The sequence below is a fragment of the Narcine bancroftii genome, chromosome 1 (genome assembly GCF_036971445.1).
Source record: "Narcine bancroftii isolate sNarBan1 chromosome 1, sNarBan1.hap1, whole genome shotgun sequence".
NCBI lineage: Eukaryota > Metazoa > Chordata > Chondrichthyes > Torpediniformes > Narcinidae > Narcine > Narcine bancroftii.
This window is the reverse complement of record NC_091469.1, coordinates 112,779,072-112,792,139: the sequence shown is the minus strand read 5'-3', so window position 1 is coordinate 112,792,139 and position 13,068 is coordinate 112,779,072. Positions and strand designations below refer to the sequence as shown.

General features: G+C 40.3%; 1 protein-coding gene across 8 annotated transcripts in view; it reads left to right on the top strand.

The window, feature by feature from the left end:
- The window catches only part of xrcc4 (X-ray repair complementing defective repair in Chinese hamster cells 4), a 534,233-nt gene that overhangs the window by 58,925 nt on the left and 462,240 nt on the right, over positions 1-13,068 (top strand). For 2 of the 8 annotated variants that reach the window (XM_069936303.1, XM_069936308.1), the window contains exons 1-2: positions 3,291-3,651; positions 5,642-5,829. In XM_069936303.1, the coding sequence (XP_069792404.1) occupies positions 3,411-3,651; positions 5,642-5,829 (429 nt within the window). In that variant the 5' untranslated portion in view covers positions 3,291-3,410. Of the gene's footprint in view, positions 1-949; positions 1,024-3,290; positions 3,652-5,641; positions 5,830-13,068 lie in introns of those variants that run through there. The other 6 variants (XM_069936314.1, XM_069936320.1, XM_069936331.1 and 3 more) reach the window with 5 other exon arrangements.

Sequence of the window (13,068 nt, the reverse complement as noted above, 5' to 3'; positions counted from 1 at the left end):
ATGGCCTCGGGCCATTGCGTAAACCTGTCTATTACGGTAAAAAGATAATGGTGTCCTCTTGAAACAGGAAGCAGATCAATGATGTCCACATGGACATGAGCAAAATGCAGAGTGACTGCCAGGAAGGTCTGTAGTGGTGCCTTAGCATGCTGCTGAACTTTCGACTTTTGGCAGGCAATGCAGGACCTCGCCATTTGTGTAATGTCTTTTTTAAGACCATGCCACATGAACCTGTCTGAAACCATACGAACGGTCGATCTAATTGATGGATGTGAGAGACCATGCACAGAATCGAATACTGGGCTTTTCCATGATGCCAGAACTACTGGGCGTGGGTGTCCTGTTGATATATCACAGAGGAGTAATTTGCCATCAGTGCCAAACTGGACATCTTTCAATTGCAGGTTCATGATTGCAGTCCGATAAGCATTCGTCTCATGGTCACGTTCTTAGGCCGCAGCCAAAGTTGAATAGTCAATATCTTGATCTACAGACAAAACCTTTAGTGGAGCAGAGCAGAAAGTGCATCAGGTACAACATAGTCTTTTCTGGAAATATGTAGTATTTTTGTGGAGAATTCTGAAATGAATGATAATTGCCATTGTTGTCGACCTTGGAATATGCAAATGTTAAGGGCTTGTGGTTGGTGTACATAGTAAAATCTCTGCCCTCCAAAAAATAATGGAAGTTTCGAAAAGACAAGTAAATGGCCAAAAGCTCCTTATCAAAAGCACTGTATTTCTCTGCTTTACGAAGATGGCAGCTGAAGAATGCTAATGGTTTCCATTGCTCGTTGACATATTGATGAAGTGCACCTCCTATGGCCATACTGGAAGTGTCTGTAGAAAGGGCAGTGGCTGCATTTAAAACTGGGTAGCTGAGCATAGAAGCATGAGTCAGCAAATCTTTTGTCTTCAAGAAAGCATTGTTTCCCTCTTCCGTCCAATAGATGGTTCTGGAATTTCTGGAGAGTAAATCAAAAAGAGTCTTCATGATATGAGCTGCTCCCAGAAGAAACTGAAGGTAAAAATTTACCATTCTCAATAATTCCTGCAGGCTTTTAACTGTAGCAGGTCTTGAGTTCTCAGTAATGGCCTCAACTTTGGATGGCAGCAGAGTCACGCCTTCCTAAGTAATCCTAGGCCCCAATAAATCAACAATTTCTTGTCTAAAAATGCATTTATCTCGATTGATGGTCTGTCCAAATTTTTGAAGATGAATAAAAAGTGTATGAAGATGATCCAAATGTTCTTCCTTAGTCCCACTGACCACTAACATGTCGCCCAGGTAAATGAAGACATTGGTTATGCCACATCCTAAAGCATCCATTACCCATTGAAACGATTGAGCAGCATTCTTTAATCTAAATAGCATTCTTAAAATTTTGAACAACCCAGATGGGATAATTATTGCTGTTTTTGAAATGTTTTCTGGTTCTACTGGTACATGGTGATTGGAGAAGATCTTTGCTCCATGCAAATTAGCCGAGAAATCCTGAATATGAGCTATCGGATAACGATGGTGCGTCGTTAAGCCACCTGTAATCTCCACAAGGTTGCCAAACTCCATTGTGTTTCAGGACCATGTGTAATGGAGATGTCCAGGGACTGTCGGATCTATGAATTATGCCTAGTTCCTCCAACTGGGCAAATACTTTCTTAGCTCAGTACAGCTTCTCTGGAGACAAGCAGCGCACTTTAGCATGGATAGGAGGGCCCTTAGTACAAATGTGATGAGTAACACTGTGCTTTGCAGTGGAGGCAGAAAAATATAGAGTAGTAATCTCAGGGAAATCTTCCAACAGCTTAAAGAGTTCATCTACTGGTTTACTTAATGTTTGAAGGTGCAGAGCAGGGGTAGAGGCGTCTGCCAGAGGAATAGTCTAAAAAGTAGTTCTGTCTATTAGCTGACACCCTTTTAAGTTGACGAGGAATTAATGAGCCCGAAGAAAATCTGCACCAAGCAAAAGTTGGGACACTGCTGCTATAATAAATGGCCAAGCGTAGAGATGGATCTCGAACTTGACATTCATCTTCCTGGTGCCAAAGGTTGGAATGTTGGAACTGTTAACTGTAGTTACAGGTCTGGGGAGGATGATGTGTGTTAGAACCAGTGGGTGGAAATACACCAACTTCTGAGCCTGTGTCCACCAGAAATGTTCACTGGGACAATTGGTCCCATATATGCAGTAGGCTTGCATGTTTCTCACCAACCGTTGCAGCCCTTACTGATGATTGGTCTGGTCGTTTCCCACAAATGAGGAGGGTGGAAGATACTTGCGGGCATTTACTCCCCAACACCTGTTGTAATAACACTAAGATGAGGTGTCCACAGGGTGCTTGCTTGTCTTGGGGCATTGCCTGCTTGTAGGGAGTGATGTGCTAAGAGCACTAGAGTGTGACAGAGGAGTTAATATCGGAGGGGTTGGTGGTGCAGACCTCTTTCCTCACTGAGCTTTTGAGCCAGCTATAGAATGACTGCCTCTGCCACTACAGCCCTTGGGTCTTCAAATGAACACTTGGATAATGAGCCTGATATTATCTGACATTCGCTCTAAAAATATCTGCTAGAATAACATATTGGGCCTCTCGCCAACTGACAGGAACAGCATTTCATCCATTAGTTCAGAAGGGGTGCGGTCTCCCATCCCATCGAAATGTAGTAGTTTGGCTGCCCTTTCCCTACAGGTCATACCATGTACACATAATAAAAGTTCTTTTAAAGCATCATACTTGCTGGTATGTGGTGGATCCCGTAGGAAGTCGCCTACAGCCTGGTCCAGGGCACTGACAAGATGGTAATTTGACTTTGCAAAGGTGAAATTGTGCTTCAGCCTGTTGGAACAACAGTTCAGATTCAGCTGTCCAGAAAGGTTGCAGCTTCACAGCAACAGCTGCAGAGTCCATGTTTGTCCAAAAATACGTTTTTGGACTCGTGGGGGTCACCAATTGTGGCCACTGGAATAACAGTGGACTCGACGAAATAACCACACAAGGCGTTTCTAGAGTTCATCAAACGGATTTACTCTTCATCTCCCATGCGACCTTTTAAAAGCCAGAATCATGCACTCTCGACACACAGTGACATCATCACATAGCTGGTTTGATGCCTCCTGGGAGTTGTAGTGCCGCTATAGTGCCGTACAGGGGAGTTTTAAAAAAGGAAATATCATATATTTCGGCATATGTCGACCGACAGATGAGTCTGGTACAAATTTTTAGCTTTATTTTAATGGTTTTTATCATATATTGGGCATGTAATTCTATCCCCAATTTTCTGTCTCCCAGCAACAACCCAAACTTTGTTATAGCATCCCAATTGGCAAGTAACAAAGATGTAAACTAAGCAAGCAAGTAAAAAAAACAGTTTAAAAAAAAAAAAACCTTCGCTTCTGGCCGGGAAGATCTCAAATGGTGATGGGTCCGAGTCTTCTGCATCGGCTGCAGCTGGAGTTGGTGACGGTGACTTCATTCTCAACATCGGGTACGGTGCTGTCTGCATCTAAGAAGTTGGCTCGCTGCCCAAGAGTGCTTGGTGCAGGAACCATTGCTACATGTTGCCTCTCGGGCAGGAGCGGCGGCCTTGGCCTCCCGGGCAGGAGTGGGAACTTCGGCCTACCAGCAGGAGCAGCAACCTCCGCGGAGCTCCAGGGTAGGAGAGGCAACCTTGGGCTCTACAATTGTAGAATGTCTGGTTGAGTTATGGCTGCACTTGTCAGTGGAGAGGTGTTGAGGAGCAGTGGTGCTAGTGGTGGGGAGATGCTTGGATTGTCTTGTATGACAAATCTATGTCGAACATTTTTTTAGTTGAATTTAAGGACTCAAAAATGTACCTGGTGTTTCAGTCGACCTCCGCATTGTTTAGGGTTTCAAGACTTGACTTGAATGCCAAAATATATGATAAATTGGAGAGAATTGAGGAAAGCTGAAATATTAACTTTTTTGAAATGGAATGAGAATTTTATGGTCGAGGGGTTGGTAAATGGTAAATCAGCGTATCAGCAAGGACAACAGTAACTAGGGAGTGAACTTTCGAATGCAGTAAAATTGGAACATTGATATCATAGATAAAGGATTAGCTGTAGATTGGCTGATGTAGAAGGCAGAGATAGATGCTAGGTTCTCTTAAACTGTGGATAGCTCTCCATGGACCCTGGTGTGATTACTGAGGCAAAGGTGCTAGAAGCACCTTTTAAGCTGCAGGGGGATTTACATATTAAATTGCCAATCCGGCGATTTAAGGGGGATTCCTCCCCCGCGATGACGCAGTAAACAACGCATCCCACACTAAGGAGAACTATCGTTAAGTCTCCCCTGCCCCCCCACCACAAGTTGTGAGTCCCCCCCCAACCAGTTAGTCACCACCCCCAAGTTTATCGTCCTCCCTTCTCCCTCCCCGACAGTTGCCATCCCGACCATCAATCAACACCCACCCTGTCAATCGCGTGTTTCCCCCCCCAGCAACATCCTGCTGCAATGAACATTGAGTGTCGTTTGGAGCAGAGGGAGTTCACGGCCCCCAACTATCCCACCACCACGGCAGTGAACTCTATCACCCACCCACCGCAGCAGCGACCTCTCCCCCTTTCCACTGCTGCAGCGACCTTTCTCACACCCCCGCCGCGGCAGCGACCCCACTCTTCCCCCTGATCACGGCAGTGACCCATCCCCTCAACCCCCGATCGGGGCAGTGACCTCTCTTTCCCCCCCCATCCCCCCAATTGCAGCAGGCACTTCTGCCAGGGGTTTCTCTGTGACGCCACCGCACAAGCGCTGATGACACAGGAGTAACCAGGTCAGCCATTTTGCTGTTCAAGTCGCTGGTGGATGCGACCTAGTTAAGTTTAACTGGGTTTTCCAACTACCTCTGAGATAGGTCAGGGACCCGGTTGGATTAGGACCATGCTGACCGGGTCAGACCCTTTCAAGATGCCGCGTGAGTGGGGCGCTAACTGGGCAAATTGCCATTTTACACGGCAGCTTGAAAGGGCCTATTGTTACAGAGGGTAGGGAGACAGTTGATGTGGTACAATGTAGAAAAACTCTCTTTTGTGTTCTTTGGCTATTAAGATTCATAATGAATGGAGATGGTCCTCAAATGAAAGCCAAATCTGTCTCAACTATAAAAGTCATATCTCATTGACCTTTCACTTCTTTCGTCAAATCAGCCTTCCCTTCATTTTATTTTTCTGTATAGTGGTTTGATCATTAATTTAACCAACTCCCTTGTCAATATCTCATCGTATCCTCCCACACGACCACTGGTTAAATGACATTTTTGTCTGAGCAAGTTCTGCTTGATTTAACATGTCAAAGTATAAGGGTTCCGGATTACAGTTTTCCAATGCCTGATTTGCACGAGCAGTGGCAGTAAATGCAGAAAAGTGTGGCCTGGTGTAGCGTGGCTGTGAGTCTTGAGGGATAAAAAAGTGAACCAGGAGGGAGGGAGAGAAAGAAGAGGATCTGTTTCATTTGTATTTGCAAATGTTGGTATTGTGATTTGGTGTCAAAACAATATTAAATGCTTGAGCTCACATGTTTCATCACATTTTATTGAATATTTTATTGAATTTGTGAATGAAAATTCTGATGTTGAATTTGTAAATATATCTGTTATAATTAATTGCTAATTCTTTCCCCAGTGTCAAGTGATCAAATAACATTAGAAGCAAGTGAGGCTGAAATGGACAGGGAAAAATATGTGGAAGATCTTCGAAGAGCTTTGACAACATGGGAAGAAAAAACAAAAAATTACAGCTTTGATTTTATAAAGGACAGTGACAGAAACGCTTTCCTTTTCTCATATGAGAAGGTCTCACAAGACATCTCAGTAAGTGAAATGTAATTTTGTATCAAAATTATTTTTATAAGGATAGTTCAGTTATAAAGTTATTGTATTATCATGTTTGCTTATATTTTGGTTATGTTAATATTTTAGAGTATAATTAAATGATCGTGCTTCTGAATTCAGGAGAATGTATTAAAATATTTCTCCTCATCTTTTGATTTTGTAATAGTGGATTTGAATATAGGTCGAGTAACCCTTATCTGAAGATCCGAAAACCCAAACTGATTATTTTGTTAGAGCCGACGTGACATCACAAGTGGAAACAAAATTAACGGCTGACTTACTCATGTGGGGCTCTGATGCTCTGTTCGCACCAGTTTGATTACAATAACAGTAAGAACTGACTGGGAAGATGCCAAATGGAGATAGGTGCAAGTTTTCAGCATTGACTGCATTCTCAACATTGGGTGTGGTGCCGTCCGCATCGAAGAAGTCGCCTTGGGCTCCCAGGCAGGGACAGGGACCGTAGGCGGGGACTGGTAGCAGCAACGGGGAGATGTTGGGGAGGTTGTCTTCTTTTATAAGCAGAGATAACGTTTTTTTTTTGTTTAGTACTAAACATTATTTCATGTGAATTTTCCACTTGTGATGTCATGTTGACATTCAAAAAGCCTGCTGTTGTTTGTGGCTGTTTCACTGTTAATACAGGTATTCTGCTGCTCAGTTCCATTGTTCTAACATCTGGAAACAAAATGAGAAATGTCTGGTCCCAAGCATTTTGGATAAGGGTTACTCGACCTGTACAGCCATTACTTCTAAACCTGCCTCGAGTTTCATTGTTTTGTCAATGTATTTGAGATTAAAAGAACCATTGTTCCTTTTTTTAGAGGTGCGAAACATGCAAAGTCATTTTTAACATTTGTGTGTCCATGCTCAGTTGATTTTTGACAATTCATAATTTTAAAAAAAAATAATTGGTCTTCTAATCTCCGTTAATGTCATTATCTTCTGACTCCTTTCCTCATCTTTGCTGTAGTGGTCTGATTATACATGTTCCTCATTTATCGGTACAAAGTGAATGGAGGAAATCAGCGGTAATTTTTTTTTCAGAGAGCTGTGGATGACTGGAAAGCATTGCCAGGAGTGGTGGTGTAAGTTGGAGCAATAGGGGCATTTAAGAGACTCAGACTGGAATATGGATGAAAGACAAATAGAGGATTATGAGGTAGAGAGGGTTTATATGGGTCGGCACAATATTGTGGGTTGAAGGGCTTGTTCTAAGCAGTATAATTCTAAGTTCAATGTTCTATGTTGCTCTATTACCTTTACTGTCATTTAAAAAAAAATCTTGATGAGACAGTTTGTTGCTACAAATTGCACCAATGCTTCAAATATTTTATTGGTTGCAAAGTAGTTTGCAATAAAAGATTGTACGTTTTTCTTTTTTTTAAAAATAAACATTTGCACTTTTCATTATTCCAAAGGGTCAGTCCATAATATATATATATATATTTAGGACATGTCTAACATTTTATTGTCCATATTTAAGTACCACACACTGAGGAGGCTATTAAGAATCCACTTCATTTGTGGATCATATGGCATTTTTACCCAGAATCTTTGGAATTATTCTGAAAAACAAATTAGGCATACATTCAAGGTACCAGTGTGGTTGTTTACACAGGGGCACTTTTAGGGCACGTTTACACAGCCTTCCTGTGTTGCGGAGTTTGTCGGAGGGGAAGAGTTGTATTCATTAGGACTGTTTCTTACGGAGTGGCTTCAATCAATTTACACCACAGCCACTCCGTAAAAATGTGTAGGGCTTTGAGTGGAAAAATTACTGAATGGAATTTGCATTAAAAAATTCCGTCCCAACAGTTTTACGCTATCACCAGAGCAGAAATTTTCCTGAAACTTTCTGCTGTTCAGTCTCTGTGTAAAAAGTGGCTAACGGGTGGGAAACAGATAGCTTGCCCATCAAGTCTGCAGTCAAAGAGGGGAGTCACGTGATGGAGTAGTGGCTGGTAGGGGAACTCCAGCCCTCTCCAGAAAAGTAAAAAAAAGATAGAGAAAAAACAAAGGCACAAACATAAAAACCATAACAAAGTGAAAGTAAAAGTGTGGAGAAAATGGCAGTGAAGAAAGAAAAACCAAAAACAATGGGAAGAAAAGAAGAAGGAAGGACGTCGGAAGAAGAAGGTGAAGGCCTTACCAGTACGAGGAGACCCGCTGTGGAGAGAGAAGCCCTGAACTCGGGACTACAAAAATGGCTCACGGAGCCAAACAAAAGTGCGCAACCGCGCATGCGCGATGTGCAAGACAAAAATAACACTGATGGGAGGGGGGACCAGCTGAGGAGTAAATCTCCACAGCTGAAACAGACAACTACAACACAACAGCAAGAAGAAAACATAGAAAATAACGAGAACAAGAAGGAAGAGAATAAAAATACAAAATCAAAGAAACAACAGATGACCAACCCAGAGGAAGAAGACCAACACCAAGACACTTTTAATAAAAATAAGAAGACCAAAAATACCCAACAAAATAAAATAAACAACCCAAAAAGAAAGCCAGAAGAGACAGAGGTAAAGGACACAGATCCTGGAGTGGACTCAGAAGAAGAGGAGGAAGAACACAGAGAAATGGAAGATGAAGGGAAGGGCAAGTACATGGATATATTTTTTTTTAAAGAATATATGGAAACAGTAAAAGAATGGCAGTCACAAGAATTCAGTGAAATAAAAAGAAGAATAAAAAGTACAGAAGAAAAAGTGGATAGATTAGAGATGATCATGACAGATATAGGAAAAAGAATAGACAAGGTGGAAGAATGAGAAACAGCCATAGAAATGGAAGTAGATGACTTAAAAAAGAAATTAGAAGAATCTGATTAAAAAAAGTTAAAGAGACACAGGAGCTGTTAGCTCAGAAGATAGATATAATGGAAAATTATAATAGAAGAAATATATTAATTGGATTAAAGCATTATATAAGGGGCCATTGGTGAAAGTGACAGTAAATGGATATATGTCAAAACAATTTAACTTAAGCAGATCAACAAGGCAGGGGTGTCCACTATCTCCCTCACTGTTTGTGTTAGCTATAGAACCACTAGCAGAACTGATAAGAACAGAAAATAAAATAAGAGGGATAAAAGTAAAAGAGAAGGAATATAAAATCAGTCTATTTGCAGATGACATTATAATATACTTAACAGAACCAGTAATATCAATAAAAGTATTATATATGAAATTGAAGGACTATGGAGAAGTATCGGGGTACAAGATCAACGCAAATAAAAGTGAAGCAATGCCAATGAATAATGCGGATTTCACAAAGTTTAAGAAAGAATCGCCATTTAGATGGCAAACACAAGCAATGCAATACCTAGGTATACAACTAAATAAAAACCTCAGCCATCTATATAAACTCAATTACCATCCATTAATGAAAAAATTACAAGACGATTTAGAGCATTGGAAAGACTTACCACTAACACTGATAGGAACTGTATTAAAATGAATATCTTCCGAAGGATACAATACCTATTTCAGTCATTACCAATACACCTGACAGAGAAATTCTTTAAGGAGTTAAAGAAAATAATAAGGAAATTCTTATGGAAAGGGGGGAAACCAAGGATAGCACTAGATAAATTAACAGAATGGTACAAACAAGGAGGCTTAAAACTACCAAACTTTAAGAATTATTATAGAGCCGCACAATTAAGATACCTATCAGATTTTTATCAAACAAGGGAAAAACCAGATTGAACCAGATTAGAACTAGATAAAATAGGGGAGAAGATACCTGAACATATACCATATAAATGGGATGAAAAATTGGTGCAACGTAGGAATTCACCGGTATTGCATCATCTGCTCAACATTTGGAAGAAGATTCATGTAGAAAGGAATAAAACAAATTACCAACTACCAAAACTAATATTGACGCAAAATCAGCTAATCCCTTTTACAATAGATAACCTTTCCTTTAGAGAATGGGAGAGAAAAGGGATCAAAAGAATAGAAAATTGTTTTTCGGGAAATAAATTATTATCCTTTGAACAAATGAAGGATAAATATAATATAACTCATGATACAATGTTTGCATACTACCAACTGAAAACCTACTTGAAGGACAAATTGGGAATCCGTCTGAGGTTATCAGAAGGAAGCAATTTTGAATATGTGATTACAGACACAATGATAATTAAAAAATTTGTAACAAACATGTACATCAAACTGCAAGAAAAGGTGAATGAGGAAACAAACGGTAAACCTAAACAAAAATGGGAACATTTAATAAAGATAAAGAATGAAACATGGGAGAAGCTATGCTCCGGAACTATGAGAAATACAATAAACACAAGGTTACGCATGATACAATATAACTGGATACACAGGCTATACATCACACCTCAAAAGTTAAATAAATGGGACCCAACAGTATCAGACAGATGTTTTCGCTGTAAAAAGGAAATGGGAACAACAATTCATGCAATTTGGACATGTGAGAAAGTGGAAAAATTTTGGGAAGATCTAAACCAGATATTAAATAAAATCACAAAAAGCAATATACCAAAAAACCCAGAGATCTTCCTCCTAAGTAATATAAGAAACAAAGAATTTGGACTTGATTTGGATGGAGCACAAAAAAGATTTGTTATGATAGCCCTAGCTGTAGCAAAAAAATGTATTACGTCAACCTGGAAATTAGAAGACAACTTGAGAATACAACAATGGTACATAGAAATTAATAAATGTATTCCATTAGAAAAAATAACATATAATTTAAGAAATAACATTACAATATGCAAACAAATATGGGAGCCATACATGAAACACAATAGAGAAATCCTACCATGGACTTCCACCACCTAAAATGACAGAAGGAGAAGACAACGAAAAGAACTGACTCAGTAAAATTTCTTGTTTATTTTTATTAAGTGATAACATTGTTTAACGGGTTTAATGTATCTTATAGATTGAACTTCAAATAAAAGGGGAAGGGGGTGAGGGAGGGAGGGAAGGGAGGGGGAAAAAGGGGGAGAAATCGACATTGTATGTATTTAAGAAGAAAATGTCTGTATGTATCTTGGTCAATATGGTTGAAAGTGTGAAAAATAAAAAAATTTTTAAAAAGTCTGCAGTCAAACAGGTTTGTCGGCTCTCTTCAATGTTATTTGTGTGCTGCATAGAAACCTTTTGCTGAATCAATCAAGCAGGATGAGAGCATGAGAAGTGACAATGCCAGGCAGTGGATGCAGATTTCCTTCTCCTGAAGGATGTTTTTATCTTTATTGAAATGGTTATCAGGATGTTCTTGGAGAAAAAGTCAAACCGTGCATCTTGGCGCCTCACAGTTCGGCGGGCAGCAACCGCAGAGCCCACCTCACTGACAAAAGACAAAGGAGGAAAAACCCAACACCCAACCCCAACCAACCAATTTTCCCTTGCAACCGCTGCAACCGTGTCTGCCTGTCCCGCATCGGACTTGTCAGCCACAAATGAGCCTGCAGCTGACATGGACATTTACCCCTCCATAAATGTTCGTCTGCGAAGCCAAGCCAAAGAAAAGAAAGAAAGAAAGAAGAAATTTGTGTAAGCATACTATTAACAACTTTATTTGAGAGAACTTTTCATTGGGTGCCAGGATGCTTTCATGAATAAATTGTCAGTGCATACAGTATATGCTACATGTCTTTGTATAGTTTATCTGGAATACTCATATTGCATACTGTTTTATTTCACAAATAGATTAACTGAAGGCAGTATGTTCTTCACAAGATTTACAAGGCAAAGGAACAGTAGCAGGCCACTAGGCCCATCAAGTCTGTTCCATAAAACTACACTAAGCTACTCTACACTAGTTCCAATTTCCAGCCTTTTCCCCATATCCCTTGATGCCCTCACTTGTGAGATACTTGTCTATTTTTTGTTTAAATACTCCCAGTGATCTGACTTCCACTGCTGTATGCAGCAGTAAGTTCCACAGATCCAAGACCCTCTGGCTAAAGAAGTTCTTCCTAATCTTTGTTTTATATGGATAACGTCCAATTTTGTCCTCGATTCACCCCCCAAGGGATTCACCTATTTAAACCTTTAAAATTACGAAAAGCCTCTATGAGATCTCCTCTCATTTTCCTATACTCCAATGAATACAGCTCAAGAGCTGCCAAATGCTTCTCGTACGTTAGCCCTTGCATTCTGGGAATCATCCTAGTAAATCTCCTCTGCACCCTCTCCAACAACATCACATCCTTTCTAAGATAGGGGGCCCAAAACTGCACACAGTACTCCAAATGAGGTCTCACAGGTGCCCCATAGAGTCTCATCAACACATCTTTACTCTTATACACTATTCCTCTTGAAATGGATTCCAACATAGCATTCGCTTTCTTCACTACCAATTTCACCTGGTCATTAACTTTTAGGTTTCCTTGCATGAGGACACCCAGGTCCCTTTGCACATCCGAGGTCTGAATTTTCACCCCATCCAAATAGTATTCTGCCTGTTTGTTTCCACTGCCAAAATGTACAACTGCACATTTCTCTATGAATAGATTACATCAACAGCCTTTTCTTTTATCTATCCTACTTGAGATTTTTTCAAAAAACTTTAATAGGTTGGTCAGGCAGGATCTTCCCTTTAAAAAACCATGCTGACTTGGACCTATCCTGTCATGCATCTCTAGGTATTTTATCACCTCATCCTTGAGGATCGACTCGAATATCTTCCCAACCACTGATGTCAGACTAATTGGCCTATAGTTTCCTTTTTTCTGTCTCCCACCTTTCTTAAACAGCGGAACCATATTTGCAACCTTCCAATCCTCTGGAATCTCTCCAGAGTCTATCGATTTCTGGAAGATCATCGCCAATGGATCTACAATCTCCAAAGCCACCTCTTTCAAAACCCACGGATGCACCTCATCCAGCCTGGGAGATTTAGCAATCTTTAATCCATTTAGTTTGCCTAGCACAATTTCTCTAGTAACTCTAACTGAATCTAACTCTACTCTCTGAAGCCTCTGACTATCTGGAATATGACTAATGTCTTCCACGGTGAAGACAGATGCAAAATATTGATTAAGTTCCTCTGCCATCTCTTTATAACCCATTACAATTTCCCCAGCATCATTTTCTATTGGTCCTATGTCAACACGTGTCTCTCTTTTATTTCTTATATATTTGAAAAAGCTCTTAGTATCGTTTTTAATATTGTTAGCTAATATCCTTTCATAGCTTGTAATAAATACTGGCACTAATTTAA